This window comes from Hipposideros armiger, unplaced genomic scaffold (assembly GCF_001890085.2).
Source record: "Hipposideros armiger isolate ML-2016 unplaced genomic scaffold, ASM189008v1 scaffold_35, whole genome shotgun sequence".
Classification (NCBI taxonomy): Eukaryota; Metazoa; Chordata; class Mammalia; order Chiroptera; family Hipposideridae; genus Hipposideros; species Hipposideros armiger.
In genome coordinates this window covers 5,884,409-5,911,646 of record NW_017731385.1, presented here as the reverse complement: position 1 = coordinate 5,911,646, position 27,238 = coordinate 5,884,409, and the positions used below count along the sequence as shown (strand labels likewise).

Below are 27,238 nucleotides of genomic sequence, written 5' to 3'. Positions count from 1 at the left end.
GTAGAAATCAAGACCTGGGTCCTGGTGAGACTTACCTTGCTTTTTCCCAGATAATGTATTAAATTTCCCTTTGGTTTATAAAAGATATTATAATTAGAAAAAAACTAATTCAAATAAAGGATTAAAGATTATGCTTAAAGATTATGAGGAATCCATTGTTTTACATAGTTTGGGAACATAATGTAAAATAGGAAGATAAAATTATTACTGAATCTTAAGGAAACACTTAAATGTGTAATTTTCATTTTTTAGTAAGGATGGGGACGATAAGAAGAATCCTGTGATCATTCATCGAGCCATTTTGGGGTCAGTGGAAAGAATGATAGCCATTCTCTCAGAAAACTATGGGGGGAAATGGTAAGTGATATGGAAAAGAAAAGCTGTGTATCTGTTATTCTTAAAAACCATGTCTTAAAGATAAAACTATTGTGAAAAAAACTGGTGGCTTCTGCAAGTATCCAAACAGCAACAAAAATTCTTGTTGCACCTACCAGATCAGAAAACAAAAAACAAACAGAGGTGGAGTCCGTGACCCTGTATCATTTACCTTTCTGGGAACTCAGGAGAGCTGTAGAGTTATCTTCTCAGCTATTTCAAGCCCTTTGCAGATCTAGTTGCCGTCTGGAAAACATGGCTCACACTCCCAGGGTGCCACCTCTTGCCACAATGCCATTCCTCCTTCCACCCATGTTGTTTATCCCATAAGGTACCCTCTGACCTTGACTTGGGAGGAAAACTAGGGTTAACAACCATAAACCTGGTCTTCAACATCCTGAGCAACACACTGACCCAAATGCAGAGAGGATGGGTACCGTAGCACAGCCCAATTTAGGGCAGAAGGGGGAAGTAAATGCTCTGCAGGGTAGGGCTGTGAGTGATCCTTTTTGTAGTCCTCTTTGCTTGAAAGGAGAAATGGCCCAAGGTGTGGAGTGACACTGACGCACAGGCTCTGGTTATTGCTTTGGCCACTGGGTAGGAGACTTGAAGTAGTTAGATTGGGAATAGATGACAAGTAGACTTGGGGGAGAGGAATGTGCATGCTGGTTCACAAAGGCCCCCGCTGTGGAGGTTTTCAGTATTGAAATACAAGAAGACCTGTTCTGTTACCAGCTTCCTTCTCCCGCTAAGTGATCGTCAGTGATTGATGAGCAAAGTGGCCACTGGAGGACATGCATGAGCTCAGCACCATGAACCTCACCAAGTTCGTCTGCTAGGCCTGTCCTGAAGACTCAATCTGCCATGAGTAGTGATCGGCCCTGGGCCCTCATATGCCACCATAACCCAAGGGGGCAGCCAGCTCTCTTGTGGCAGGTGGATGACATTGGATCCCTTTCATCATCCAGGGCCAATGACTTCTCACTAGAAAAGGCACCCCCTCTTCTGGCCTGCCGTGCCCGCCAGCAGCACCATAGAGACACTTGCCGAGCCTTAGTCCCTGTCATTCTAAGCACAGTCATTCTAAGGATGGAATTTTTTAGCAAAAGATTAGAGCACTGAGCGGACATTTGGGTTTCACTGTATGATTAGGGGATGTTTAGCCCTTCCATCTATCTGCCAACCTGTTCTGCCCGCCCTTTCCTATCAAAATCCTGTTTCCCCTTTTGTTTTCTCTACTGCATTTAACTTTTTTTTTTAATTAAAGTTTATTGGGGTGACAATAGTTAGTAAAATTACATAGGTTTCAAGTGTATAATCCTGTAATACGTCATCTATATATCACATTGTGTGTTCACCACTCAGAGTTGGTTCTCCTTCCATCACCATATATTTGATCCTATTTACCCTCATCTACCACCTTCCTCCCCGCTTACCCTCTGGTAACCTCTAAACTGTTGTCTGTGTTTATGAGTTTTTGTTTCTTTCTTTGTTTGTCTTGTTCCTTTCAGTGTTATATCCCACATATCATGCCTTTTAACTCTTACTATAGTTTCTTTTATTTCCATACCACTTTACCAACTCTGCTTGTTTGTAAATTCTTACTTTAAAACAATCTTTGGGTATTTTTTAAATCATGTCATAAATGGTCATTTTGAAAATACATATTTTTTACATTTTTTTAGGCCATTCTGGCTATCTCCTCGTCAAGTGATGATCATCCCTGTGGGGCCAACTTGTGAAAAATATGCACTTCAGGTAAAATTAGAGACACTTAAAGTACATGATAGTCTTGGCATGTGGTCTTTGAAGGTCATTGACTTGGAATGTTATTCATGCCTTAAAATACTACATAACTAACACGTTCATTTAGTAGCCTGTGCTTTCAGTGACTGGGAGTTAACACCCACTCATGCCGACGCAGCTGGATCAGAACTGTTATTACTTAATGTATTTGGGAAATTGGTATTTTAAAATATCTCTTTAAGTTATGCTTTTCCAATGGCTCTATTAGTGTAGAATACTTACTTATATTATCTACTGCTGTGTCACAAAGTACCCCAAAACTTAGCATCTTAAAACACAAGACATTTATTATGTCAGTTTCTGTGAGTCAGAATCAGGGAGCGGCTTGGCTGGGTGGTTCCGGCTCAGGGTGTCTGAGGAGGCTGCAGTTGAGTGCCAGTGCCCGGGCTGCAGCCCTCAGGCGCACTCACATCTTCAGAGGCCTCCAGGCCTTATCACACACACTTCGCAGAGGTGGCTTGAATGTCCTCCCAGTCTGGCAGCGGGTTTCCCCAGAGGGGCGATCCGAAAGAGATGGAAGCTGCAGGTTTTTACTTCATGTCAGAAGTGACATGCCATCACTCCCGCCCTTCTCTGTGGTTACACAGACCAAGCTAGTACAGTGTGGAGGGAACAACGCAAGTGTGTGAATACTATTTAATAGAAGGCAGGGAACCTGTGGTTTGCCTTGTACACTGGCTGCTCCACATAATATACTAATGACGCATTTCTTTTTCTTGTAGGTATCCAGTGAATTTTTTGAAGAAGGATTCATGACCGACGTTGATTTAGATCATAGTTGCACACTGAATAAGAAAATACGAAATGCGCAGCTGGCTCAGTATAATTTTATTTTGGGTAACTTAAATTTGTATATATTTTCCCACATGTTTGTTTTTTTCACTTTAACTCCAAAGGACAAAATGAAGACTATGGTATAACTGATTGATTATACCATAGCAGTTTGACTGTTGAATATTTATACACCAAGGGGAGTCTGGTGTTCCTGGTAAAGCCGTTCCTATGTTCTCTTCATTATTTGCTGGCAGAAGACTTATAAAGTTGCACATGAATCCTGTGGTATAGTAATACTAGCAAGAATTAATATCTTAAACCAACAATGGAAAAAAACGTGAAAATCATCTCACGGTAGAATTATACTCCTTCTGTTTCAGCCATGTCACAGATCTAAAATAGTCTCCTTTGCTCTTCTGGTTGATTAGAAATCTTTAGGATTCATGAGTGAAAAAGGTCCCAAATTTAAGGTGCTCAGGAGAAAAGAATTAAGTGAAAAAATGAAAATGTCCTTGAGGCACATAAATAATTAGATGCAGAATCTGAAATTCTGACTTGAAAAAATGAAAATGAAGAGAAACTGATGTTGATATACTCACATGCATGGTATTATCTCTAAGTTGGGAGATTCTGTAGAAGGCAAAATAAATATGCACAGTTGTCCCATCAACCATTTGTCCTCAGAAGTGTTTTGGCTCTTGTGGGTACAGTGATGTTTCAGTCAGCCTTCCTGTGGTGACAAAAATTTCAGGCAGAGTTTATTGGAAGACTATTGGAGTGTCCATGGAAGGTAGAATTAAATAGCCAAACCATTAGAAGAGTATCTGGAACAAGGAACTCAGCCCTTACCAGGACTATTTCTTTCCATTTTTGGCCCCCATTTTGCTCTGATTCTTTATGCTTCTCTTGAACATTTACTTTATTCCCCTTACGTGCTGACCAGTTTCTTCCTTTCCACATGGCAGGGAACATGGCTGCAGGTTTCTGCATCACAGTATAGGTCACTAGAAAGAATGAATTTTTTACCTACATTCCTGAGAATTCTGGTTGACTGGTTGGCACAGGTCTGGTGCCCATCCCTTGATACATCAGGGGGCAGAGTTGGGGGTAAGAGCTCCATGCTCCCATTTGCACCCCAAGAACATGATAGGTGTTCTCTCAAGTGAACAAGAGAATTGGGATTAGAGGTCATTCCTTCCCTCAAGAAACTGGTCATTAGCTTGATATTTAGTGATTAATACTAAAGGACTCAATAAGACATGTCATGTGACACTTCACTTAGTATTTTAGTAAATCGTTGATTTAAAATTTCCCTTTCTACAGTGGTTGGAGAGAATGAAAAAACAAATCATGCTGTAAATGTTCGAACAAGAGACAACAAAATTCATGGAGCGATTTCAGTAACTTCTGCTATTGATAAATTGAAGAATCTCAAGATATCACGAACACCAAATGCTGAAGAAGAGTTTTAAAGTCCTTCCTTGTAGGCCCTTCTAGGTAACCTTGTTTTGACCCCTGAAAATGCATTTTTCTTAATTAATGTTAATACTTCTGAGAACTTTGGACCCACTGACAGGTCCCCTGATGATGCAGAGAGAAATGAGACAATGAATGAGTAGCTGATATGTACAGTTTAACTCACTAGTAGGTCTTGAGGACAAGAAGAGGACAAGCTTGGGAAGCTTAATTTTCCAAATGTCTTGAAAGACTTTTTTATTTTTTTTTTACAAAAATATTTTCCTTTAATAAGGATTTTACATGCCATATGTTTCACGGGATACAATCAAAATGTTACATAAACAGTATAGGAAACAATTATACTATTTTAGCATACTTTTTATTCAAAATGTCGACATATTCTTGTGCCTTCTGAAGTAGATCATCAGTAGATTCTGGAGGAAATGTTTGATAGGATTCAGATTTAAATTCAGAAGCAGCGTCTTTTTGTAGTTCTCTGCTGATCTTTTCTTTCAACTCCTGCATCATCTTGGTATAGTAAATTTTTATGCTCTCATTTGAAGTTCGTGAGGCTGTCTTGAGAGACTTAAAGGGGAAAATGTTATTCATTGAAAGAGGGAAATACCAGGAAACAAGGACAATGAGATATTACTGTTAAGATTTGTAATTTTGAAAAGACAAGTTTCAAATATAAGTCTGCAAAGCTTTTTGGAATATGGCAGAAAATCTTATTTTCTAATAACATGTTCTCAGTTGTTTTTATGGTTTTACTAAACTTCACACTGAAACTTTATGTTCAAAACTGGAATCATTACTTTATTTAACTAACCAACAACCACAAGAGAAGCTAATACTAAATATTGGGTTATTGACAAAGGACTCTGAACTCAAATTTAATATTGTGCAACCTACTGTTTGCATCATAGGTTAAGAGTTGCAATTATATATTAATGCTTTTAATTGACAATTGAGCTTTGTTCATCTTTAGAAAAAAATAAATTTCAAAATAAAATGCATCACAGTGTTTCCAGTGTTTCAGCTATGGGTTTACATCACAATAATCTGTTCCCCTAAAGTTAAATTACATTTTTGGTGGGATGACATTCCCCTGATTTATATATATTCAAATGGATTTCAGATTTTAACAAAGAGGAATACTTTACCGCTCAGAACAGAATTACAATGGCTTTATGCCAATAGAATTTAGCTATCAATCAAGAAGTATTTTTCGAGTGCTTATATGGCTAGGTGCTGTGGAATTCAAAATAAATTTAACACATGCTCTCAACACACTTAGTTTCCTGAAGTTGGTAAACAAAACAGTATTATATATCAGAATTGTGTGATGTAATTTTTAAGCTATTATTTAATGAGGTACCATCTGCTATATATTTTTTTCATTCACCAAACGTGCTAGTGAGGGAGTGGGGAGTCAGAAGATCCCCCCACAATGATCTTGTGACGGGTGGGGAGAGGGAAGCATGTCAACAGCCAGGACAGGGTCTGCTGCGGCAGAGATAGGTGCTGATTGCCCTAGGAGCTCGCAGGGAGCCTGGTGGCCTGGGGTGCGTCTCCCCACGGCTGGCCTTCTCCGGGGAGGGGCCCAGCTTTAGACCCTCCCTTCACATCCAGCGCTCTCATCCCAGTGCCTGGAGCCCGAAGACTTGCTGGCTATGTCCAGCCCCTCCCAGTCTTGGAGGAATTTCCTGGAAGTAACGCGTGCCGTAATGGCGCTGGCGAGTGGTGGCACCCAGGGCAGCCTGCGGAGAGATGCTAGCCGGGCACTGACCGGGCCAGGCCTGGGATCGCGGCTCCACCTGACACACCTGGGAGTCGCTTCCCACACAGTTTGGGCCAGTTTCTTCACCTGTAAACAAGTACCTTGCTAGTGTGAAATCAAATGTAATGTCATCAAAACCTTTGCACAGTACCTAGCACATAGTAGCGGTTTTCCTCTATAAACATAGCCAGCCACATATAAAAGGTGACCAACTTCCCAAATTCGCCCTACTCTGCTTCCAGTCACTTCAGGTGTGCATTTCGGTCCCCGTGACCTTCCTCGGTCTCTAGCCGTGGAAGGAGAGGTGAGCGCCGCGTCGTACGGTATGAGCGGTGTTTGGGAACCAAGCAACCTCTCAACGTCGCAGTGGTCCCGGCCACCCCAATTCCCGGGGGACTTCCGGTCCGGTCCGGCGGGGCAGAACGCACCCAGAGCTGGCCACGCGCCTGCGCCCTGGGCTCCCGGTAATGCGCCGACCCCGCCTCCTCTGGCGCGCGCGCGCAGGCGCCCCACCCCTCGGCTGAGCTCTAGGCGGCGGCCCGGAAGTGCGTGCGCGCCGGGAAGATGGCGGCTGCGGCTGGCCCGCTGAGGGAACTGTGCCGCTTCTGCCGCGTGCTGCTCTTCCTGTCACAATTCTACGTCTTGTCGGGCGGTGGTGAGTTAAAGTCCGTGGGCCATGCCGGGTCTGGCTGGGTGGTCGGGGGCACCGCAACCCGTCAGAAGGGTCCGGGCTGAGCCCGCTGGGGGAGGGCGGAGGGTGGAGGCTGAGGATGGAGGCTGAGGGCAGGGCGGAGGGGGGCGGAGCGCTGCGGCTCAATCCTGGCGCGTCGCTGGCCTCTGGTCCGCTGCCTCCGCTCCTCTCGCGGACACTGGAGCCGCAGGTTCGGCCGCGGAGTCCTGGAGCGGGGGACCGAGGGCCGGGGGACGGGTGTCGACTCTGTTGGCGTTGCATTCTTTAGTTTTTTGGGCAGTCAAGCTGTGAGGTTTTCACGAGCAATTATTGTGTGTCGTGGACTCTGCTTGTTAGCCACACAACCAAGGTTTCTATATCCCAGGATAACATGTTTTTTTAATTGTAGGATCCTTAAATTTAGAGCATTCGCAGCCGCTGGCTCAGTCAATAAGGGATCCGGGCCCAACACGTACTTTCACAGTAGTTCCCAGGGCAGCAGGTACTAGACGTTTTCTATTCTAGTAAATTTGTATACTTAATATCTAGCAGGTTCTCCCTCTCCTTTTTGGGTAAAATTTCTTTTAGTATATGAAGTCACTTTNGAGCTCGCACTCTTAAGCCAACTCTTAACAAACTGAGCCACTCGGCCGGCCCGACAAAGGAGATCTTGATTTCTCCTTCACAGGGGCCCGGGCGGGCCCATGGTCAGCTCCCCTTACACGTTCACATCCACCCATGCCTCTGTACAGGAGAGTTCTCTGAGTCTTGGCTGCTCCTATTGGGCCTTCCTATCCCCGTGTCCCCAAAGACCAGAGAGGAGCAGTGAGTGACTTCTGCTGCCTGCTCTCCCCCCACACCTGAGCTCTGTTTGGCTTTTTAATTCCCTGGGAGCCCCCCAGATTCTTTCCATCCCTTAGATACCTGCAGGGCCTCACTTCCCTGCGAACACATACCAGTGTCTGTTCTTTCAGAAATGAGTGAAGGGAGGAGAGTGGCCTCCCAGCCTATGAAGTGAGCCTGCAGGGTGGCCTTCTCTGGGCCTGAGCAGAAGGGAAGCTGAGCTTGGAACTCGCACCAGGAGATCGAAGCTGCGACATGGGCAGGGCACAGGGACCTGCGCTGGCACCAGGGCTGAAGCATCCCCGCTCCCACAAGCGCTTACCTGGGATTCACTGGAACAATTCAGTGGATTATCTTTCTTCCCCAATTAAAAAGCGTGTGTTTCTTGAGAGCAAGTGCCATCTTGATCATCTTTATGTATTGCGTGTTGGAAAAGTCATGACGTATTTTTTCTGTGTTTTTCGTTGCAAAAATGCGTCATGACTTTTCCGACAACCCAATTGTTCTTGCTCAGTGGTTTATTGACTGTAAAAGATGTACAATAAATATATATTGAACTAAAACAAAATATAACTAAGAGTTAGGAAAACTTACTGTTTTGAGCTAATGACAAAATCAAATGTTCAATGCAGTAGACGTTTGAAATGTTCTCGTCTTTAAAAAACACAGCAACTGCAGAATAGCTTGATGGAATTTGGAAAACCATGGAAGATGAATGCAGGAGATGGAGCATTTTATGGTCCTAAAGTAAGTAGACCATATGATTTACAAAGAGTAAAATTTAAAAGAAAAGTCAAAACTGTGGTTAAACAAACATCATTTAATTTACAGATTGATATAAAAATAAAGGATGCTATTGGCAGATACCACCAGTGCGCTACGATCCAGCTGGATTTCCAACTGCCTGTTAGATTTAATCTTACATATGTTAGGTGAGTGACTGAACAGGATAAATAATGTAGTACTGATGTCCTCATTATCTGTCACTGTTGAGTTTTGAGAGTTGTTTATATATTCTAGATATAAGCCCTTTGATGGATACGTGATTTGCAAATACCAGGGGTACCAAAAATATGTATACACGTGACTTGTATTCATCTTTTGTTATTGGTATATATTGAGTATTACAATTTTAACACAGTTTTTTCCTTTCTTAAAACATGTATACATTTTTTGGCACCCTCTGTGTTTTTTCCTAANTCGTACGGTATGAGCGGTGTTTGGGAACCAAGCAACCTCTCAACGTCGCAGTGGTCCCGGCCACCCCAATTCCCGGGGGACTTCCGGTCCGGTCCGGCGGGGCAGAACGCACCCAGAGCTGGCCACGCGCCTGCGCCCTGGGCTCCCGGTAATGCGCCGACCCCGCCTCCTCTGGCGCGCGCGCGCAGGCGCCCCACCCCTCGGCTGAGCTCTAGGCGGCGGCCCGGAAGTGCGTGCGCGCCGGGAAGATGGCGGCTGCGGCTGGCCCGCTGAGGGAACTGTGCCGCTTCTGCCGCGTGCTGCTCTTCCTGTCACAATTCTACGTCTTGTCGGGCGGTGGTGAGTTAAAGTCCGTGGGCCATGCCGGGTCTGGCTGGGTGGTCGGGGGCACCGCAACCCGTCAGAAGGGTCCGGGCTGAGCCCGCTGGGGGAGGGCGGAGGGTGGAGGCTGAGGATGGAGGCTGAGGGCAGGGCGGAGGGGGGCGGAGCGCTGCGGCTCAATCCTGGCGCGTCGCTGGCCTCCGGTCCGCTGCCTCCGCTCCTCTCGCGGACACTGGAGCCGCAGGTTCGGCCGCGGAGTCCTGGAGCGGGGGACCGAGGGCCGGGGGACGGGTGTCGACCCTGTTGGCGTTGCATTCTTTAGTTTTTTGGGCAGTCAAGCTGTGAGGTTTTCACGAGCAATTATTGTGTGTCGTGGACTCTGCTTGTTAGCCACACAACCAAGGTTTCTATATCCCAGGATAACATGTTTTTTTAATTGTAGGATCCTTAAATTTAGAGCATTCGCAGCCGCTGGCTCAGTCAATAAGGGATCCGGGCCCAACACGTACTTTCACAGTAGTTCCCAGGGCAGCAGGTACTAGACGTTTTCTATTCTAGTAAATTTGTATACTTAATATCTAGCAGGTTCTCCCTCTCCTTTTTGGGTAAAATTTCTTTTAGTATATGAAGTCACTTTACATTTTTGAATATTTTATTTTTATTTGTTGTACTTTAGGTTACACGAACTGAGGGCAGATAAACGTTTTCTGTAGACAGTCTTAATATTTCAATACCTTTTGATAGTCCCACGCTGTTTTTTTCCATCTGTTTATTTCTATTATTTTTTCCACTTCATCAAGATAATCCTCAACAAATGCTTTTTTCCCTTCAGAAAATTTCTTCTAGCTCATGAACCCTGTTCCTTGAACCCAAGGCGGTGTGAAATGGAAGGATCACAGAGGGACTGATAGAGAGACTGGTTGTGGTACTGGGAGCTTGAACAACTTATCCACCCATTTGGCTTTGGTTTCCTCATCTTTAAGGTGGTGGGGTTAGCCTGGCCCTCTAGAGTCATTTTAGCTTTGTGATTCCGACTGTCCATTCTCCAGCCACAGTAGTAATAGGAACCAACGGAATTTTGTAGACTCGCCCATCTGCTACAATAACTTTGAAGTAGGACCAGTTTTAAATGAGTATTAGTGGGTTTGCTAAATGGAATGTTTTTCTCTATAATTTCATCCCTTTAGAATGCTCTCATTTCAATGAATTGAAACTGGCAGAAGTATTTTACTAATTCTAATTTGAATGTAAAAGGCTACTAGAAGTCAGCAGCATACTTGAATTTAAAACATTATAGAGAGAGCACAAGGATTTTTTACTCTTCGGACATTTTTGAAAGCTTGTCTAATCCCCTCTTCACTGATAGAAATATATTGTACTCCTGGCTAGATTGGCTGGGGAAAAAAAACTGCAACCCACTGAACAAGTTGTTAATACATAGAATGCTTTTGAACGTTCGTAGTATAAAACTGTAAATGTTATTAGCAAATTATGGCTTACTGCTACTCTAGAATAATGACAACATTTTCTAGAATTGTCACCTCATTGTACTGACTGACTCAGAGAGTCAGTGGCATCATTTCCAAATTAGTGTTCAAGAGAAAATAACATTGGATTGGAAACGGAGAGGTTTGGGTTCTGTTTCCAGTTTTGCCACTCCCTCTGTGATCTTAAACAAACCCTGCCATTCCTAAGTCTTAGTTTTTTCATCTTGTAACGTGGTAGAATTTTTGAGGTCATTACCCCTAGCCACACACACATATATATATATGTGTGTGTATATGTATATATATGCACTTTTGGTTTTTATGGTCATTTGGGGGATAGTAGTTAAATACTTTTTACTTAACTGTTGAGCTGTTTGTCAGGTCACACAGCTGGCTGGTGGCAGAACCCTGCTTTAATTGCAGGCGTCTCTGACTTCATCTCTGCTTTTGCCATTCCAGCCTAGTGTCTCATTGCTAATGCTCATGACCCTTAACTTTAGAATATTGCTTTCCTCATCAGTATTCTAAGAGAATAAGCCTCTCTCTCGCCTCTCACAGAAAGTACCGATATCCCACCTTATGTGATGAAGTGCCCAAGCAATGGTTTGTGTAGCAGACTCCCTGCAGACTGTGTAGAATGCAAGACAAATTTCTCCTGTGTCTATGGGAAGCCTGCCACTTTTGACTGCACAGTCAAACCTTCCATTACCTGTGTTGTAAGTACTGCAACTTACTTATTCTAAATACATCATTGGAAACCTGGAGTTACAAATAGACTTTAGACTCAACCAAGGGGGAATTCTGAAAGGAAGGGCTCTGCATTGTATAAGTAGTATTTTAGGAGTAAAGTCAACTCTTTCAGAAGACTAAAGCTTCCATGTTCAAGTGAGGTTTGATTGCAGAGGTTCAGATGGCAGTTTTTTTTTCAAGCTTTTTAATTTTTTTTGTTGGGGAAGTGTGTTTTTCCAAGACCCATCAGCTCCAAGTCAAATAGTTTTTTCAGTCTAGTTGTGGAGGGCGCAGCTCCGTGGCCCATGTGGGGATCAAACTGGCAACTTTGGTGTTATGAGCACTGCACTCTAACCAACTGAACTAACCAGCTGCCCCTCAGATGGCAATTTTTTGACATAAGGATAAATTGAAGTAATTATCAGACTTCTTACAGAAAGCTGGCAATAGAAAAAGCTCAAACGTACCAACTGTTGAGCATTAGAAATGACCCTGTTACAATCATCAAACCTACATCTTATCTCTGATATTTTGACAGACAGGAAGGAGCCTAGAAAGGCTTTCATTAGTTGGTATTTTTTAGAGATTGCTCTAGGCATAGCTGCTTCAGAGCTATTTGACTGGGGCTCCTGTTAGAATCACAGATTCCTACAGGCAGCCCCAGACCTGCTAAATGGAGAGTAGGCCAGGCAGACGCAGGTACCTGTATTTTTTTTTTTTTAAGATTTTTATTGGGGAATTGGGGGGTGGGAACAGTGCTGGGGAATTGGGGGAAGGGGAACAGACAAGTTGCTGTCCTTTTGTTCTTCAGTTTAGTTGTGGAGGACGTTGCTTCACTGGCCCATGTTGGTATTATCATTGTGCTCTTCCCGGGTAAGGCAGATCGGTCGCCAGCTTCTGGACAGCCGCTCACTGCGGCTGCTGGCCGCTCACGCTGGCTGCTGGCTACACACGGTAGCCCATGGCAACCCACTGCCACAGGGGCTGCAGCCTATGCCGTCACCGGCGACTCACGGCAGCCCAGCTCCAGGTTGAGCTGTTGTTCAGCATCTTAGCTGTAGAGGGCAGTGTCACTTGCTCTCATATGTGGGATCCGAACCGGGGCCCTCTGGCGTCCCAAGCCAGTTCTCAACCATCGCGCCACTCGGCCGGCCCCGGGTACCTGTATTTTTTAACGAGTGGACCAGGTAATCACTGCACACTCCGTTTAGGAATGCAATTCTAGCATCTGGGCGAGATAAAGAGTCGAGATGAATAATGAAGCAGTGTTTCACTCTTGGCCTCTGTAACTAGCCATGTGATTTATTAATCTCTGTCTCATTAAATGAGGGGATGGGCCCAGAACAGCTTTTCCCAAAGTGTTTCCATGGAACCCTCATTCTGGGAAATGGTTGAGGAAGGAAAAACAGATTCTATACCATGTCCTCTTTTGTAGATTTCCTTGGACCAGCGACTCTAGCATTTTCTTCACTTACTTGAGCAATGTCCCTTTTCCCCTACTGCATTCTTTGGAACTTGGTCTGCGAAGGGATGGATTGTAATGTTCCTTCCACCTCAGGCTCTTTCTGTAATTCCCCTGAGAGGGAATGAGGGAGGCCTCACCCCAAAGATTTTATGCTGTTTCTGAACGTAGTTCTTGTAAACTTAAGTATTTGCCATTTTTATATGTTGGCGTTATCCTTTGAATTACCCTTTAAAGCATACTGGAAATCGAGCTAATGGCCAGATAGTCTTCACGAATGCCCTTGAATTAGCAATCAGTCTTTGTTGCTGTGTCTTAAATAGAATTTCCTCTCTACTTACCTAATGGCTAACCCCATTTGAAGGCTTTTCAAATGATGTATCTCATGGGTCTGGCGCATCGTAGGTACTTAGTGAACATGGAAAAACTTTGCTGTCTAAGGGGAACTTTTCCAGAATTCGCCTCCCCTGTTGTTTGCTTCAGCTTCTTTGACATTCATCTTCCCAAACATAGTTCTCAATTTCTTCCTTCTTTAGGTGTTCCAAAACCTAGCTGTTTCATTTAGAGGAAAATAGCAGAGGATAAGACAAATAACAAAGGTAGAGCAACTGCAAGCTTAGGGAAGTTTCTGAACTCCTTGGTCACGGTTTCTGGTGTAGTCCTCATGCCCTGGCTGCGATGTGCCTCCTCCTGCTCCAGACACTTGAATCTCACCTGCTTCCGGTACAAGCCATAATGGAATCATATGAAATAGCAGGTGCCCAGTGCTCAGGTGTGGAATTGGAAGTCTGCCCCAAGGGGGTCTGGTGGTCTGATCCTTCTTAAAAATAGAAACAGTAAAATATGTGAATTGGCTTTTAGCAGCTGTGAGTCCTAGGACTGCTGTTGCTAGGTGACCCACGGTGAGCCACGTGTTCTTTCCTTATTTGTTGAATGATGATCTGTAGGGTCCCTTCTTGGTAAACACGTTAACATTTCAGGAAGAAATAATCCATGACCATCACATGGGCACATGCAGATGTCCTCTCTCTGCCGCTTTTATTTTGAACTTCAAATCATGGGAAGAAAGAAACTCTTCCAGTCCTTTTTCATGCATACTGACTAGGGACCTAGAGGCTAAGGAACTCTCACCTGGATTACACTAGTCAAGGGAATTATTTTATCAGGTCCTGTTAAGTATATAGGTAGAAATAAATGGAAAAATCTTGCAACACCTTCCATATCAGATTGCTCTTGTGGCAATTGTAATGGCAGCTGTCAAGCCAGATGATGTCAGCTGGAAATGTGCTTGACAGAAATGTTGCTGTGTGTTACTTGGAGAACTTACCTATCTGCCTGCTAGTGTATGTAGCGTGTATACATAAAGCCATCACATGGTCTGTGTTCTTAGTAACAACAGCTGTTTCACAGAGGGAAAGGTAACAGGTCTTTTTCTCATAGGTTAGCTTTTGAAAGGGTCTGTACTTCTGTCTGGTGAGAAGACGGATTCAGTAAATGCTGACATGCTTGGGGTAGCTAGCTGGAAAAAAAGTAGGATCCCTGTCTTGTTCAAAATAAATTCCAGATAGGTCAAAGATTTAATGTGGAAAAATGAAACAAAGTAGCCAAGCAACCATGAGATGGTTTTGTTATAATATCAACTTAGGGAATATTTTTCTAAGCATAAAATAAAATTTAGAAGCCATAAAAGGAAGAATTGAGATATTTGACTACTAAAAATTGGAGAATTCTGCATGACATGAAAAAGGATAAAGGCAAAAGATAAATTACAAACTAAGAAAAAGCATGTCTAACACACGTTACAAATAATGCACCGATATCCATAATATATAAAGATTTCCTAAAAGCCAATTAATAAAAGATGACAAGCCTATAAAAAAATACTATTAGGACATGAGCAGATGGTTCACAGGAAAGGAAATACAAATGTACATTGAACACATGAAAAACAATGTTTAATTTTTCTCATAAAGACATACACAATGTGTTTTTAACCTATTAAATTGGCAAAAAAATTAAAAAGTGGTAACACTGAGTTTGTGAGTGTGTAAGCGCCACTCATATCTTGTTAGTGGGTGGGCACATTGGTCATATCTGTGAACCTGATAGATGCACATAACCTTTGACCCAGCAATTCCCTATCTGGGAATTTATCATATGAATATCGCAGATGGATGCAAATAATGCGCCTGAGGATATCCTTAGCTGCACTGTTCACCCAGGCAAGAGATTTGAAACATGCTAAATGTCCAAGAGAACTGTTTCATTTATGGTTCACTCTGTAATGTAATGAAATAAATACACTGCAGCTATTGAAAAGAACTAGGCAGCTTTAGAGGTAGTTACTGATACCTGCAGAATTAAGTAAAAAGTAAATATCAGTGGGAAAGTTAAAAAAAGAAAAGTATCGGGGCATAGAATAGACTTCCTTGAAGGCCAATGGGTAAGCAGTGCTGGGGGTGGGGGGAAGAGCGGTGAAGGACAGCTTCCTGCTCACTCTCCTGTCTTGTCTGGGAGTTTGTACCAGACATGTATTGCCTAGTTTTAAAACACAGTTGATAAGAAATGTGTTATAAATACATCACTAGAAATTAGTAGGCGTTTAAAACAGTACTGATTGCCTAAATCACGCGGTTCCTTACCCAGTTTTGATTGCGATCTATAAAAGCAGTTTTACATTTTGAAAAAAATCAATATGATAACTTCCAGAGGTGATTGTGTGACCATTTCAAAATGATTTTGAAAAATAGGTATTACAGTATAATGTCAAGTGGGGTAAAAAGTATACAAAATGCTTTCAGTAGAATTCTGCTTCTGTCAAACTATTATGGAAGAAAAATGAAAGATTAAAAGTGGGTCTGGCTGGAGAGGTTACAAGTTTTTTTCCCTGTAATTTCCAAATGTGCTGCTTACAAAGAACGCATGCTACTCTTATAAGCAGAAAACAAAATAATGACTTTTTTATAAAGATTTTATTGGGGAATTGGGGGAGGGGAACAGACAAGTTGCTGTCCTTTTGTTCTTCAGTCTAGTTGTGGAGGACGTTGTTTCACTGGCCCATATTGGTATTGTGATCATTGTGCTCTTCCCGGGTGAGGCAGATCCGTCGCCAGCCTCTGGACAGCCGCTCACGGCGGCTCTTGGCAGCTCACGCTGGCTGCTGGCCACTCACGCTGGCTCCCAGCCATTTACGGTAGCTCATGGCAGCCCACTGCATCAGGGGCTGCAGCCTACGCTGTCCCTGGCGACGCACGGCAGCCCAGCTCCAGGTCGAGCTGTTGTTCACCATCTCAGCTGTAGAGGGCAGTGTCACTGGCCCTCATGTGGGATCCAAACCGGGGCCCTGCTGCTCAGAGCTGGTGTCCCAAGCCAGCTCTTAACCAGCGCGCCACTCGGCCGGCCCAATAATGACTTTTGAAATTGAAAGGAAAACATCTGGTCTGGAAAGCTAAGGGCCAGCAGGGAGCTCCTGCTGAGTCTGCATGAGGTTCTTCTCTAAGTGGAGAGTGATTTTCTGGGGCTGCCTATGGGTGGATGGTACCAAGTGCATGTGGCGGTGGGTGACAGCCCCAATGCTGGACTGCTGGAGATACGAGGGGAGGTGTGAAACTGGGAACCAGGTGTGTATGGTACACCCGGGAGCATCCATCTGGGATAGGGACCCTGGATTCCACTCATAACTTGCAGCTCAGTGACCTTTAACAGATGTACCTGTCTGTCCTTCCATCTATCTGTGACCCTGACTTAGTAGAATAAAATTTCCCTTGTTTTGTACAAAGTTTAGCCAGGTAAAACTGATGAGATAATCATAACCATCGTGAAATAACCTTAGTTATTTTGATGCGAATTTATGTAGATTTTTTTTCCTTAGGTATATATTTTTGGGTGTCTATTTTTATGATTATGGGATCATACCACTTACATTTGTTTTGCATACATACTGGTTTGGTACCTGTTTTCTTGCCACTTCCTGCCAGATCCCATTTAGAAACTTTGGGGCCATATGACTGTAGTTTTGCAGACAAAAGTCACAAGCTACTGGATTGCGATTGATACGTTCTGTGTCATTTGGTACATAGGATCAAGACTTGAAATATCAAAAGAGCTTTGTCATCAACATGACTTGCAGATTTTGCTGGCAGCTTCCGGAAACCGATTATGAGTGCTCCAATTCCACGAGCTGCATGGCGGTGTCGTGTCCTCGGCAGCGGTACACTGCCAACTGCACAGTGCGGGACCACGTTCATTGCTTGGGTAAGTGGAGTTTGGGGAGATTGGGAAGCAATCCAGTTTCCTCTGAGCTTGCTTACAGAACTTCCATCAGACGTTTGAGGATTAAATTGAGATTATTTCATCAGAAGCATTTATCAGCACTGTTCAGTTATGCCAAGTCCATTAATAAACTCGGTGAACTTAAAATGTCCAGAAAACTTGCAGCGCTCTTATCTTTTAAAATGTAGTATTTGGTAAAACAACACACACGTGGGGTATAAAGCATAATGCATAGTAATTCAGTTTTACCAAATTCCCAGCTAACGCAGTGATGATGTCATCACAGCTACCTGAGTGCGTTTCTTGCACCCAGTTGCCCCCCCCCCTTCACAGGTAATCCTCCTTTTGAGTTTTCTTATCCCACTTTCTTTTCTTTAAATTATTTTGTCCTATCACATTTGTGTAATTAGATAAAGTATGATATACAGCGGGGCATGTTTTAGAAGAGTGTAAAATAAGAGCAGCCAATCTATGGCCTTTTTTTCCTCTCCCCATTATGGCTCTAAGATTCATTGGTGTGCCTTCCCTTTCTTAACTTTTTTCTTTTACTTCTGAGTAATAATCAGTTGTAAGATTGTGTCGTAGTTTATTCATTCTCCTATGCATTTGGATTATTTATACTTTTTGCTTATGGATTGTGCTGCCAGTAAAGCTGCGTGCACACCTTCCGGCTGCATATGGGCAGGAGTTTGTCTGGCACACTCTCTGGCACTTGTTATTTTCCAAAGTGGTTTCACCCGTTTACGTCCCACCAGTGGGCCATGACTGTTCCTGGTGAGCCAAACCCTCTCCATACTTTTTATCCCGAAGTTTCATCTTTTTCCTAAAGGTTTCTAGGAACGCTTTGTTATTTTGGATATTAACCTTTGTCCCTAAAATCCTCTCTCAGGTTTTTACCTTTTATTTTTTTTCCACTTCGTTTTGGTGTCTTTCAATGAACAGAACTTTAAATTCGAATTAGTTGACATTATTAGTCTTTCAAAGGGAGCTCTTTTTTGTGATAATAAACTCTGTTTTTACTCCAGGTGCATAAAGATAATTTCTTAGGTTTTCTTTGAAGGGTTATAAGTTTGGCATTTCGCATTTAGGCCTCTAACCCGCCTGTGGTTTTTTTTGTTTTTTTTTTTAAGATTTTATTGGGGAAATTGGGGGAGGGAACAGCATTGGGGAATCAGGGAAGGGGAACAGCTAAGTTGCTGTCCTTTTGTTCTTCAGTCTAGTTGTGGAGGACGTTGCTTCACATGCCCATGTTGGTATTATCATTGCACTCTTCCCAGCTCAGGCAGTCGCTCGCTGGCCATTGGACAGCCGCTCACGGTGCTCATGGCAGCTCACACTGCCGGCCTCTCATGGTAGTTTACGGCAGCCCACTGCAGCCTATGCCGTCGCCGGCGACTCACGGAAGCGCAGCTCCAGGTGGAGCTGTTGTTCACCATCTTAGCTGTAGAGGGTGCAGTGTCACTGGCCCTCATGTGGGATCCGAACCGGGGCCCTGCTGCTCAGAGCTGGCACTCACAAGCCAACTCTTAACCAACGCGCCACTCGGCCGGCCCCTGTGGTGGGTTTTGGTACATGGTGTGAGGTAGATTCAGGCTCGCTTTTTCCTCATGTGGATATCTAGTTGTCTGGGGACACTTCCGGGCTAATCCATGTGCCCTACGCCCCGTGAAAAGGTTCATGTGTGCGTGTTCTGGGCTCTCTCCTCCCATTACCCCATCTTTCTGTCTCAGTAGCACCCCGTGTTACCCACTCTTCACTTTACCTAAGCCTTGATCGCTGGTAGGGCATTTCACATTTCTTCAAACTGTAACCCTCAATGACCGATTTAAATATTAAGTCTGTGCTTATAGATGGTAGAGTCTTTCTTTTTACCATTCGCCGTAGTAAACCTTATTGTAAGGAGAGTCGACTTCTTAGATTTTAAATTACAAGGCAGTTGTTAAGGTTAAGTCTCTGTTTGAGAGTATTTTTATACCCATTTTTCTAAGTAGAGTGTTTTCCCTTTTTTTCTAAGGTAACCGTACTTTTCCAAAAATGCTGTACTGCAATTGGACTGGAGGCTATAAGTGGTCTACTGCTCTGGCTCTCAGGTAAGCTCCGTTACTAATAAGCTAAAGGTGCCATTGGGATTCTCTTGGGATCAGTGGGCTCTCCAGACATGGAGCTCAGCCAGGCTCCCCCTTCACTCGGCTCCCAGCAGGTGTCAGACAGACCCTAGGCGAGTTCCTTAGACCAGACCAGTACCTTCATGGAATTTAATGGCAGGATGTTAGCATTTCTCCCAGGATGCCTGCACAGTCTCGAGATGACTTAACTGATCATCAGAACCAGTCAGGGTTTCCCGCTCTAAATGTACTGTGAATCGGTAAAATGCTGTACACTATTTAAAATAGGTAGGTTTATTGTGTATATTTTTAATTTTTAGTAACTTGTGTATTATAGAAAAAATACATGCTCAATGCTAAAAACTGTGGAGAAGGTGAAAATGACAAAGAAAACGTTAAAAATCACCTATAATTCCACCATCCAGAAATAATTAAAGACTTACAATTTTTACATAAAAATAGGTTTGTATTTGTTAAACTTTTCAACTGGTTGAAAAAAAAATTACCAGTTCTTCCCACCAGAGGGCAGGTGGGATGCTGGTTAAAAGATTGAGGAATGAAAACTGTGCCCCAGCTACAGTTGAAGGTTCAGGGTTAGAGCCTGCGACCCGGTGGCCTGTGGCGGTGTGACACGGGGGCGGGGTTGGGGTGGGGTGGGCTTCAGCCCCATCACTGTTGACATTGGGGCCAAATAATTCTTTGTTGTGGGGGCGTCCTGTGCATAGTAGGGCCTTTAGCAGCTCTGTGAACTCACTACATGTCAGTAGTACCCTCCTTGCCCGCAAGCTGTGTCAGTCAGAAATGTGCCCAGATATTGCCAAACTGCCCCTTGTCGAGAACCACCGCATTGGGGCTCGGGCTGAGGAAAGAAGGGTGCTGCCTGCCGGAAGGCGTAACTGGAAAGTAAGGGGAGTCCAGGATGGAAGGTTACATACAACAAAAAGGAGATTTGATAACTGGCCACAGTCCTTGTCAGCAACGATTTAAACGGAAAACTTAATTTTGTTTTTTGTTTTAAATTTTTAATTTTGGAATAATTTTAGATTTACAGAAAAGTTGCAAAGATGCAGTGTTCCTATCCATCCCTCACCCAGTTTCCCCCACGTTGCTTTGATACCTTAAATTATCGTGGTACATTTAACAGCTGGCTTTTCAAAAGTAAGAATCGTTTTCCTCTCAGGATTTGACTTAGTTTCTTTCAGAATCTTCACTGTGAATGTTATAATGTCCAGGGTTTGCCTCAGAATTCTCAAGGGTGGGGGATAGAGTTGAGCCAGCGTTGGCCACACGTTGATAATGGTCAGAGCTGGACCATGGGCACTGTTCTCTTTACTGTTTATTTTTCTGTGTTCTGAGATTTTCCATAATAAATTTAAAAGAAATCAAATTAGAAGTTGTCCAAATAGTGTTAGATCTTAGCATTTGAAGGACCCTTCAAAGTCATTTCTTCCTGACACTAAATGTGTAGAGATGAGTGATTGACAAAGTGAGACAGCTCAACCTGGGCAGCCAGAGGGTAGGGCCTGCCTCGCGATGCCAACCCCTGACTCCACGCCCGTGCTCTCTGTTAGTCGGGGTCCCTGCTGTGTTCTCGGGGACGTGCCACTTTCAAGATTAAAATGCAGTGAGGTCAATTACTTTTCTTTAAAAGAGAAACATCAGATTTCAGTATAGCTAAATATTGTGTGTTTACTTTTGACATTTTAACAATCTTCTTGCCGGTCATTACAGTTGACCCTTGACCAATGCTGGGGTGGGGGTGCCGACCACCCGCGCAGTCGAAAATCTGTGTGTAGCTTAAGTCAGCCCTCCACATATGTGGATCCCAACCGAGGACCGAAATCGAAAGCTCACAGTTGGTGTTGTGAAACGTGAAATAGTCACTATGTTCTAATTAAGGCCTAGGATTATTAGAGACCCTTTCCCAGACGTGCCTTAGCGGAGCCACGCCTGGCTGCAGGTCGGGGGGCCTCTGGTGGATTCCAGCCCTGTTTCCTGTTGCAGCATCACGCTTGGTGGGTTCGGAGCGGACCGTTTCTACCTGGGCCAGTGGCGAGAAGGCCTCGGCAAGCTCTTCAGCTTTGGCGGCCTGGGCATATGGACGCTGATCGATGTCTTGCTAATTGGAGTTGGCTACGTGGGACCAGCGGATGGCTCTCTGTACATTTAACTGTGGTTATGTGCTTCAGACAGGAGCAGTACTTGGAAGGAGGTCTTCCGCCTGTAGGAACTGACGTGCTGTGAGGGGGGGTGGTGTGTGTGTTTTTAATGTACAGCATCTGTACTTTGCCTGCCTTGATGAAGGTAAAATTAAAAAACACGGAACCATGCTTATCTGGAACTTGTTTTCATTTGCCCGAAATACTTTTTTTTTTTCTGTGAAAAATGTCAACTTAAACTAGAGGAACAAACTTCACAGTGATTGAAAATTGAGTTAATTCTTGTGACTTTAGTTTACTGTTGCTTATGTCAGAGTATATCACGTCGATTTCGGCCCAAGTGTGACCTGCATTGAAAAGCTTCAGCTGTGATCACAGAAAGTGCCAAGTTCTTCAGCCAAATACAGTTACCTGCCTACAATTCAGTCCTCTATAAGGTTCGCAGTGTCATGTTGGTATAGTTTGGTTCTTCTGTGTGACTGTCTAAAGTAAATTGCAGAACTCTCATGTCTAGTTGCTGAGGTTTGAATTTTGTTAGTGCTACATGTAAAAGGTTGTAAGAGTGCTGGAAATAAAATAAGTTGCTTTAAGACATGGAGACCTGTTTTCTCTTTGTTTTCTATATGAAAGAGAACCATGAATAATCATAACAGCTGTTATTATTAAGACATAAAATGTTTATTTTCCAGACCATTACTCCAGTCCAACAGATACACAGTTGAACCTCACAACATGTGGTGAGGGGCACCTACCACCACAGTTGAAAATCCACCCTCAAGTTAAGTCAGCCCTATGCATACGTGGATTCCCAACCGTGGATTGAAAGTACAGCTGACCCTTGAACAACATGGGTTTGAACTGCGTGGGTCCACTTCAAATATGTGTTTGAGTGGACCCACGCAGTTCAAACCTTTGTCCAAGGGTAAGCTATGTTCATAATTGGCTGGTTCTTTGACACACTATGTAGTGTTAAAGGTGTTTTAGTCTGATGAATGTTTTTGAATCTAGATCCTTTATTGAAAAGAAAAACAGTTATTAATGCAGAACGGTTTTTACAAAGATTCCTTTTTTTTTTTTTTTTAAAGAAATTTTATTGGGGAACTGTGTTTTTCCAGCACCCATCAGCTCCAAGTCAAATAGTTGTCTTCAATCTAGTTGTGGGGGACACAGCTCCTTAGCCCATGTGTGAACTGAGCCAGCAACCTTGGTGTTATGAGCCTGAGTTCTAACCACCTGACCTAATGAACCACCCACAAAGGTTCCACAACTCTTAGCGTTTTTCCTTTCACATTGGGTATCTGAGTATTCCTTTGTAAACATCCGTTCATAGCCAGAAGATTGAACCAGCCTATCCATCATCTAGAAGCTATAAAATATTTTTTCGAGACCATCTCCCTCAATCTCATGGGACACCACCATATTTTCTTCACCAGGTTGCTCATTACAGTGTACCCGAAAGGACTTGAATCACTTTGCTGATCACTTCCCCGGCGGGCTTCTTGGGAAATGGAGAGCCTTCTGCTTAGGTGTGTCTGGGTCGAGTTGAGTAGCAGTTCCAACTCTGGTCCCTGGGCGGTGCATCCTCTTTGCACTTGCTTTCCCATAGGTTTCCAGAAACAGCCAGTCTGAACTTGTTTTTTCGTAGGAACATGAGCATGGGCTCAGAGCACGGCAGCCCTTCCGGATGGGAGTAGCCCAGTTGGCATGGACCTTACTTTTCTAGGACCAGCCCACTTTTTATCCATCGTGGGAACGTGAGACTCTTGGTGGAGCAGGTATTTCTTTAGAGGAGGTTCTGTTCCTGCAAGGAAAGCAGCCCCTTTGCTAACTTGAGTAAAACTTGCCTGGAGTCTCCTCCAGAATTAGCTGTATGCAGAGGAGACGCCAGCATTTCCGTTGAGCTACACGGAGGGGCCTGGGAAGCCATGGGAATCTCCGCCTCTCCACGGAGCTCATGGAGGCAGTGGGGACAGCTGCCCTGACTGTGGCCATCTTTATGGCCCTGGGACCTGAGTTAAATAGCAAAGCCCAGTGTTTTTGGAAGGTGAAGGCTGAAAGATTCTGAATCCATGAAAGACGAATGAATGAATGTGTTTCCAAATCCTAAAAACCAAGGGGATACAAGCCTTTGGAACCTAGAGGATATGAGCAAATTAGGGATGCTTCCTGTCGAGGATTTGATGCAGCTGATAGCCTCTGAGACACAACTAGCAGGAAAACGAAGATTTCAAATACAGTTCAAACAAATTTATGAATGACGAACTCATACATGGGTCCCTAAAAGAAACTATTAAAACTACAAGGGCATCAGAGAGAGTGGGTCTGATCTTTCTAGCAAATTCCATGGACCTCTGCTGGCAGCAAAGTGTCATTTGTGGGTCTGACGTTGGGCTCTGTTCCTGTGTGCTCTTAGCTCTGATGAGGGGCTGTTAGGGAACCTCTTCATGGTTGTGTGTGTGTAGGGGTGGCAGGGGGCAGGGGATTCCTCGTCAGTTTCCAACCTCTACTGACAGTTCTCTGGAAATTCAGAATTGATCACCGCAGCATGCCATACGTCATGACTTCATCTTACGAAGCTCTGCCTTGCTTTGCCCGTGCTCTGCTTGCCTGTAATTCCTCCCAGGCAGGTGCTGCGTTATTTATGTCTAGCTCCCCCAGGGTCCCCAGCTCAGTATCTTGCACATGATGGCTCATATTTGCTGAGCGAGTTACTGCCGTGGGCGTCTTGCAAGGGTTGACGCGATTGAGTGGAATTGTGGGAACTGGCAGTGGAGATGGCTGCAGGGAGAGAAAATAAAGAAATTGGCTTCAAGTAAATATTGGCCATAGCACCTTGTGAATCGGATTCCTGCAAATCGCTGAGGACCGACTGGTTGTGGTGCTTATAAAAAGAGATTTTTTAAAAGATCTTACGCTTCAAGATTTAAAAATCTCTATGCCACGCAAATTCGTTTCCCTATACTTTTTAAATACTTTCCGCCAGACTTGCATTTATTTTTGGCACATCAGCTAAGGAATTTGCAAATGATTTTAATTCCTCTCATAAGCAGTGAGTGGAACACAAGCTGTATCTGAGGCAGCTTTTCAAATACATCAGGAGAGCTTAAAAATGAAGGCAGGTTGTTTCATTCCTGCTCTTAAGCTTTCCCTCTGTCCATGCCGTGTCTGATAAAAGCAACCCAGACAGAGTAGGAAGTGTCACAAGAAAGTAGAGGGGATGTAAGTTAATTATAACCTAGGCAAATTGAGTATAAAATCTGAGATTTGAAGTATTGACACCTTTTGTAAGCACACTTGGATGCAAAATAAGGCAACTTTTATTGAGACACTTGGACATAATTAAGAGGCTCCATGAGAGCAGGACTCTGGCTCTGTGCAGCTTGGAGAGCCCGACCTGGCACACAGTAGGCTCACAGTGACCCCCTGTTGAACGAATGAATGATGGGGACCCTCCAGGCATAAGCTAAACATCTAAAAGTATTGCTAAGAATTTGGGGATGAAATGGAATGTACCAGCATCACAACATCTCCCCTTTCAAATACGTAATGACACAAATCCAATATAGTAAAAACTGGCACCTCCTTTCCACTACAAACAAGCAAACAGAAACTCAGCAGCAAACAAGGAAAAAGACAAATGTCAAAGACTTCCAAAAATGGTGAAGAGAAGAAAGTGATTGCTCAGGTGTGCAGGTTACTCTTGAAAATGGTCCTCGTGCATCAGTAAAATCCTTGCAAGAGAAACAGACTAATTGGGAGAAGGGGCTAGCCTCATCTTTTAGGGAAAAGATGCAGGGGAAGTGAAAAGGCTGCTGGGAAGAGGCTGGGGGGTGAGGGGGGAGATCCACGCTGGACCAGAGAAAGGACCCAAAACCAAAGACGACCCCCAGGGGTCATGTGACCCACCTCTGACCAAGGGGAGACGTTAGTTGGGACATTTAGAAAATCAGTAAAGAAACTAGAGACCAGATATTCCAGCAAAGATAGTCTCAGCTGAGTTCTCTCCCACCCTGGCTATCAGGCCACTGAACATTGAATAGAGCACAACATAGCTTCCCAGCTACTCAGAGGGACCAACGGGAATGTATTCACATGATACCATGAAGTTGCCCTCATTTACACAAGAACACAGTGACCCACCATGTCACACCCACTAGAATGACTATAACAAAATGACAGGCAGTAGCAAGTATTCGTGAGAACGTGGAGGAACCGGAACCCATACATTGCTGGTGGGAATGCAACATGATCGCAACCACTTTGGAAGACAGTGTGGCAGTTCTTAAACATTTTGAAGAGTTATCATGTGACTCAGCCATTCTAGGTATATGCCCAGGAAAAATGAAAATGTATGTACAAAAACTTGTCGAAAACTTGTTGACTATTATTCATAGTAGTCAAAAAGTGGAAACAATCTAAATGTCCATCAATGGATGCATAATGCATAAACATAATGTGGTCTGTCCATTCAATGGAGTCATAAAAAGGAGTGAAGTACTGATATGTGCTACCACCCGGATAAGGCTCAAAAGCACTGCTAAGTGGAGAGGTGACCGGTTAGCTCCATTAGAGTATGGTGCTGATAACACCAAGCTTGCCGGTTCAATCCCCACATGGGCCACTGTGAGCTGCGCCCTCCCTAAAAGAGTCAACTATGCCATTGTAGCATGAAAGCAATGTGTAACCAGTGACCATGGCTGTTCCCCAATAAAATTAAGAAAATGCTAAGTGAAGAAAGCCAATTACACTTTAAGCTGAGAAACTGGATGGTGTGTAAATTACATCCAATAAGGCTGTTTTTCAAAAAAGAAATGGCACAGCTATTGCATATACATACTGTAGCAGGGGGACAAGAGAATAGAGAAGAAAAGGGGGAAAGGACATAGTCTACGAAAGGAAGATGCAGAGTCCCTCTTGAAAAAAAACAAAACAAAAAACCCCAGGGCCAGCCGAGTGGCTCAGTTGGTTAAGAGCTCACTCAAGAGTGTGAGCTCTGAGCAACAGGGTCACCAGTTCGATTCACGGCCTGAGCTGAGCTGCCAACAGGTGGCAGGATGGCTCAGCTGAAAAAAAAAAAAAAGAAAAACAACAACCCAAGAAACAAGAGAAGTCCCTGCAAATTATTAGGCTATAGAACACTCAAGTGTTTTTCTATCCTTCAGTGAATAGATACTGAGCCCCTAAGATGTGGCATGCACCTTTCTAGGCATTGGAGATAGAGCAGTAAACAGGTTCTTCCTTTCATGGAGCTTGCATTCTTGTGTACAAAAATATAAGCACAAAGATATGCACATTGGACCCCTTCCATCATGGAGGGGACCCCGAACTATCCTCACTGGAAAAGACATTCTGGATGTAGCTTTCCCTAGCCTTTTTCACTGCTTCACACAGGTTGCTTCTGATCAAAAAACTCATTTCACAGCAAAATGTGGCACTGAGGGTGGGTGCACGCTGCGAAAGGGGAAAACTGTCCTCGTAGTAGCCAGGCTTTAATCTCTGAATGTAAAAAATGTGTGGAATACAAGCAGTGCTCCCTCACTTTTTTTTCTAGTTTCTGAAGGTGGAAGCTTGGGTCATTGACTCGAGACCATTCTCATTTTCTAATACAAGTATTTAATGCTATAAATTTCCCTCTAAGCTTTGGGTATGTCTCAAACACTCTGTTGTGTATAATTAAACATATTTTATAATTCTTTTGTCCTCTTTGACCCAAGCATTTTGAAATGTATGGTTTGATTTTACAAATCTATGGAAATTTTCAAGATGTGTGTGTGTATGTGTTTATATATATATATAT

The 27,238-nt window shown here is 43.8% G+C and overlaps 2 protein-coding genes across 5 annotated transcripts in view; both read left to right on the top strand.

The window, feature by feature from the left end:
• TARS3 (threonyl-tRNA synthetase 3) overlaps positions 1-5,437 on the top strand; it is a 48,510-nt gene extending 43,073 nt beyond the window's left edge. Inside the window, exons 13-17 of the mRNA XM_019637852.1 lie at positions 5-24; positions 253-357; positions 2,061-2,133; positions 2,904-3,018; positions 4,279-5,437. Coding sequence (XP_019493397.1) covers positions 5-24; positions 253-357; positions 2,061-2,133; positions 2,904-3,018; positions 4,279-4,427 — 462 coding nt within the window. The 3' untranslated portion in view covers positions 4,428-5,437. The remainder of the gene's footprint in view (positions 1-4; positions 25-252; positions 358-2,060; positions 2,134-2,903; positions 3,019-4,278) is intronic.
• A 3,679-nt stretch (positions 5,438-9,116) lies between these two features.
• TM2D3 (TM2 domain containing 3) overlaps positions 9,117-27,238 on the top strand; it is a 98,454-nt gene continuing 80,332 nt past the window's right edge. For 2 of the 4 annotated variants that reach the window (XM_019637864.1, XM_019637865.1), the window contains exons 1-5: positions 9,117-9,245; positions 9,670-9,762; positions 11,273-11,430; positions 16,985-17,159; positions 19,192-19,267. In XM_019637864.1, the coding sequence (XP_019493409.1) occupies positions 9,155-9,245; positions 9,670-9,762; positions 11,273-11,430; positions 16,985-17,159; positions 19,192-19,267 (593 nt within the window). In that variant the 5' untranslated portion in view covers positions 9,117-9,154. Of the gene's footprint in view, positions 9,246-9,669; positions 9,763-11,272; positions 11,431-16,984; positions 17,160-19,191; positions 19,268-21,286; positions 22,040-27,238 lie in introns of those variants that run through there. The other 2 variants (XM_019637866.1, XM_019637868.1) reach the window with 2 other exon arrangements.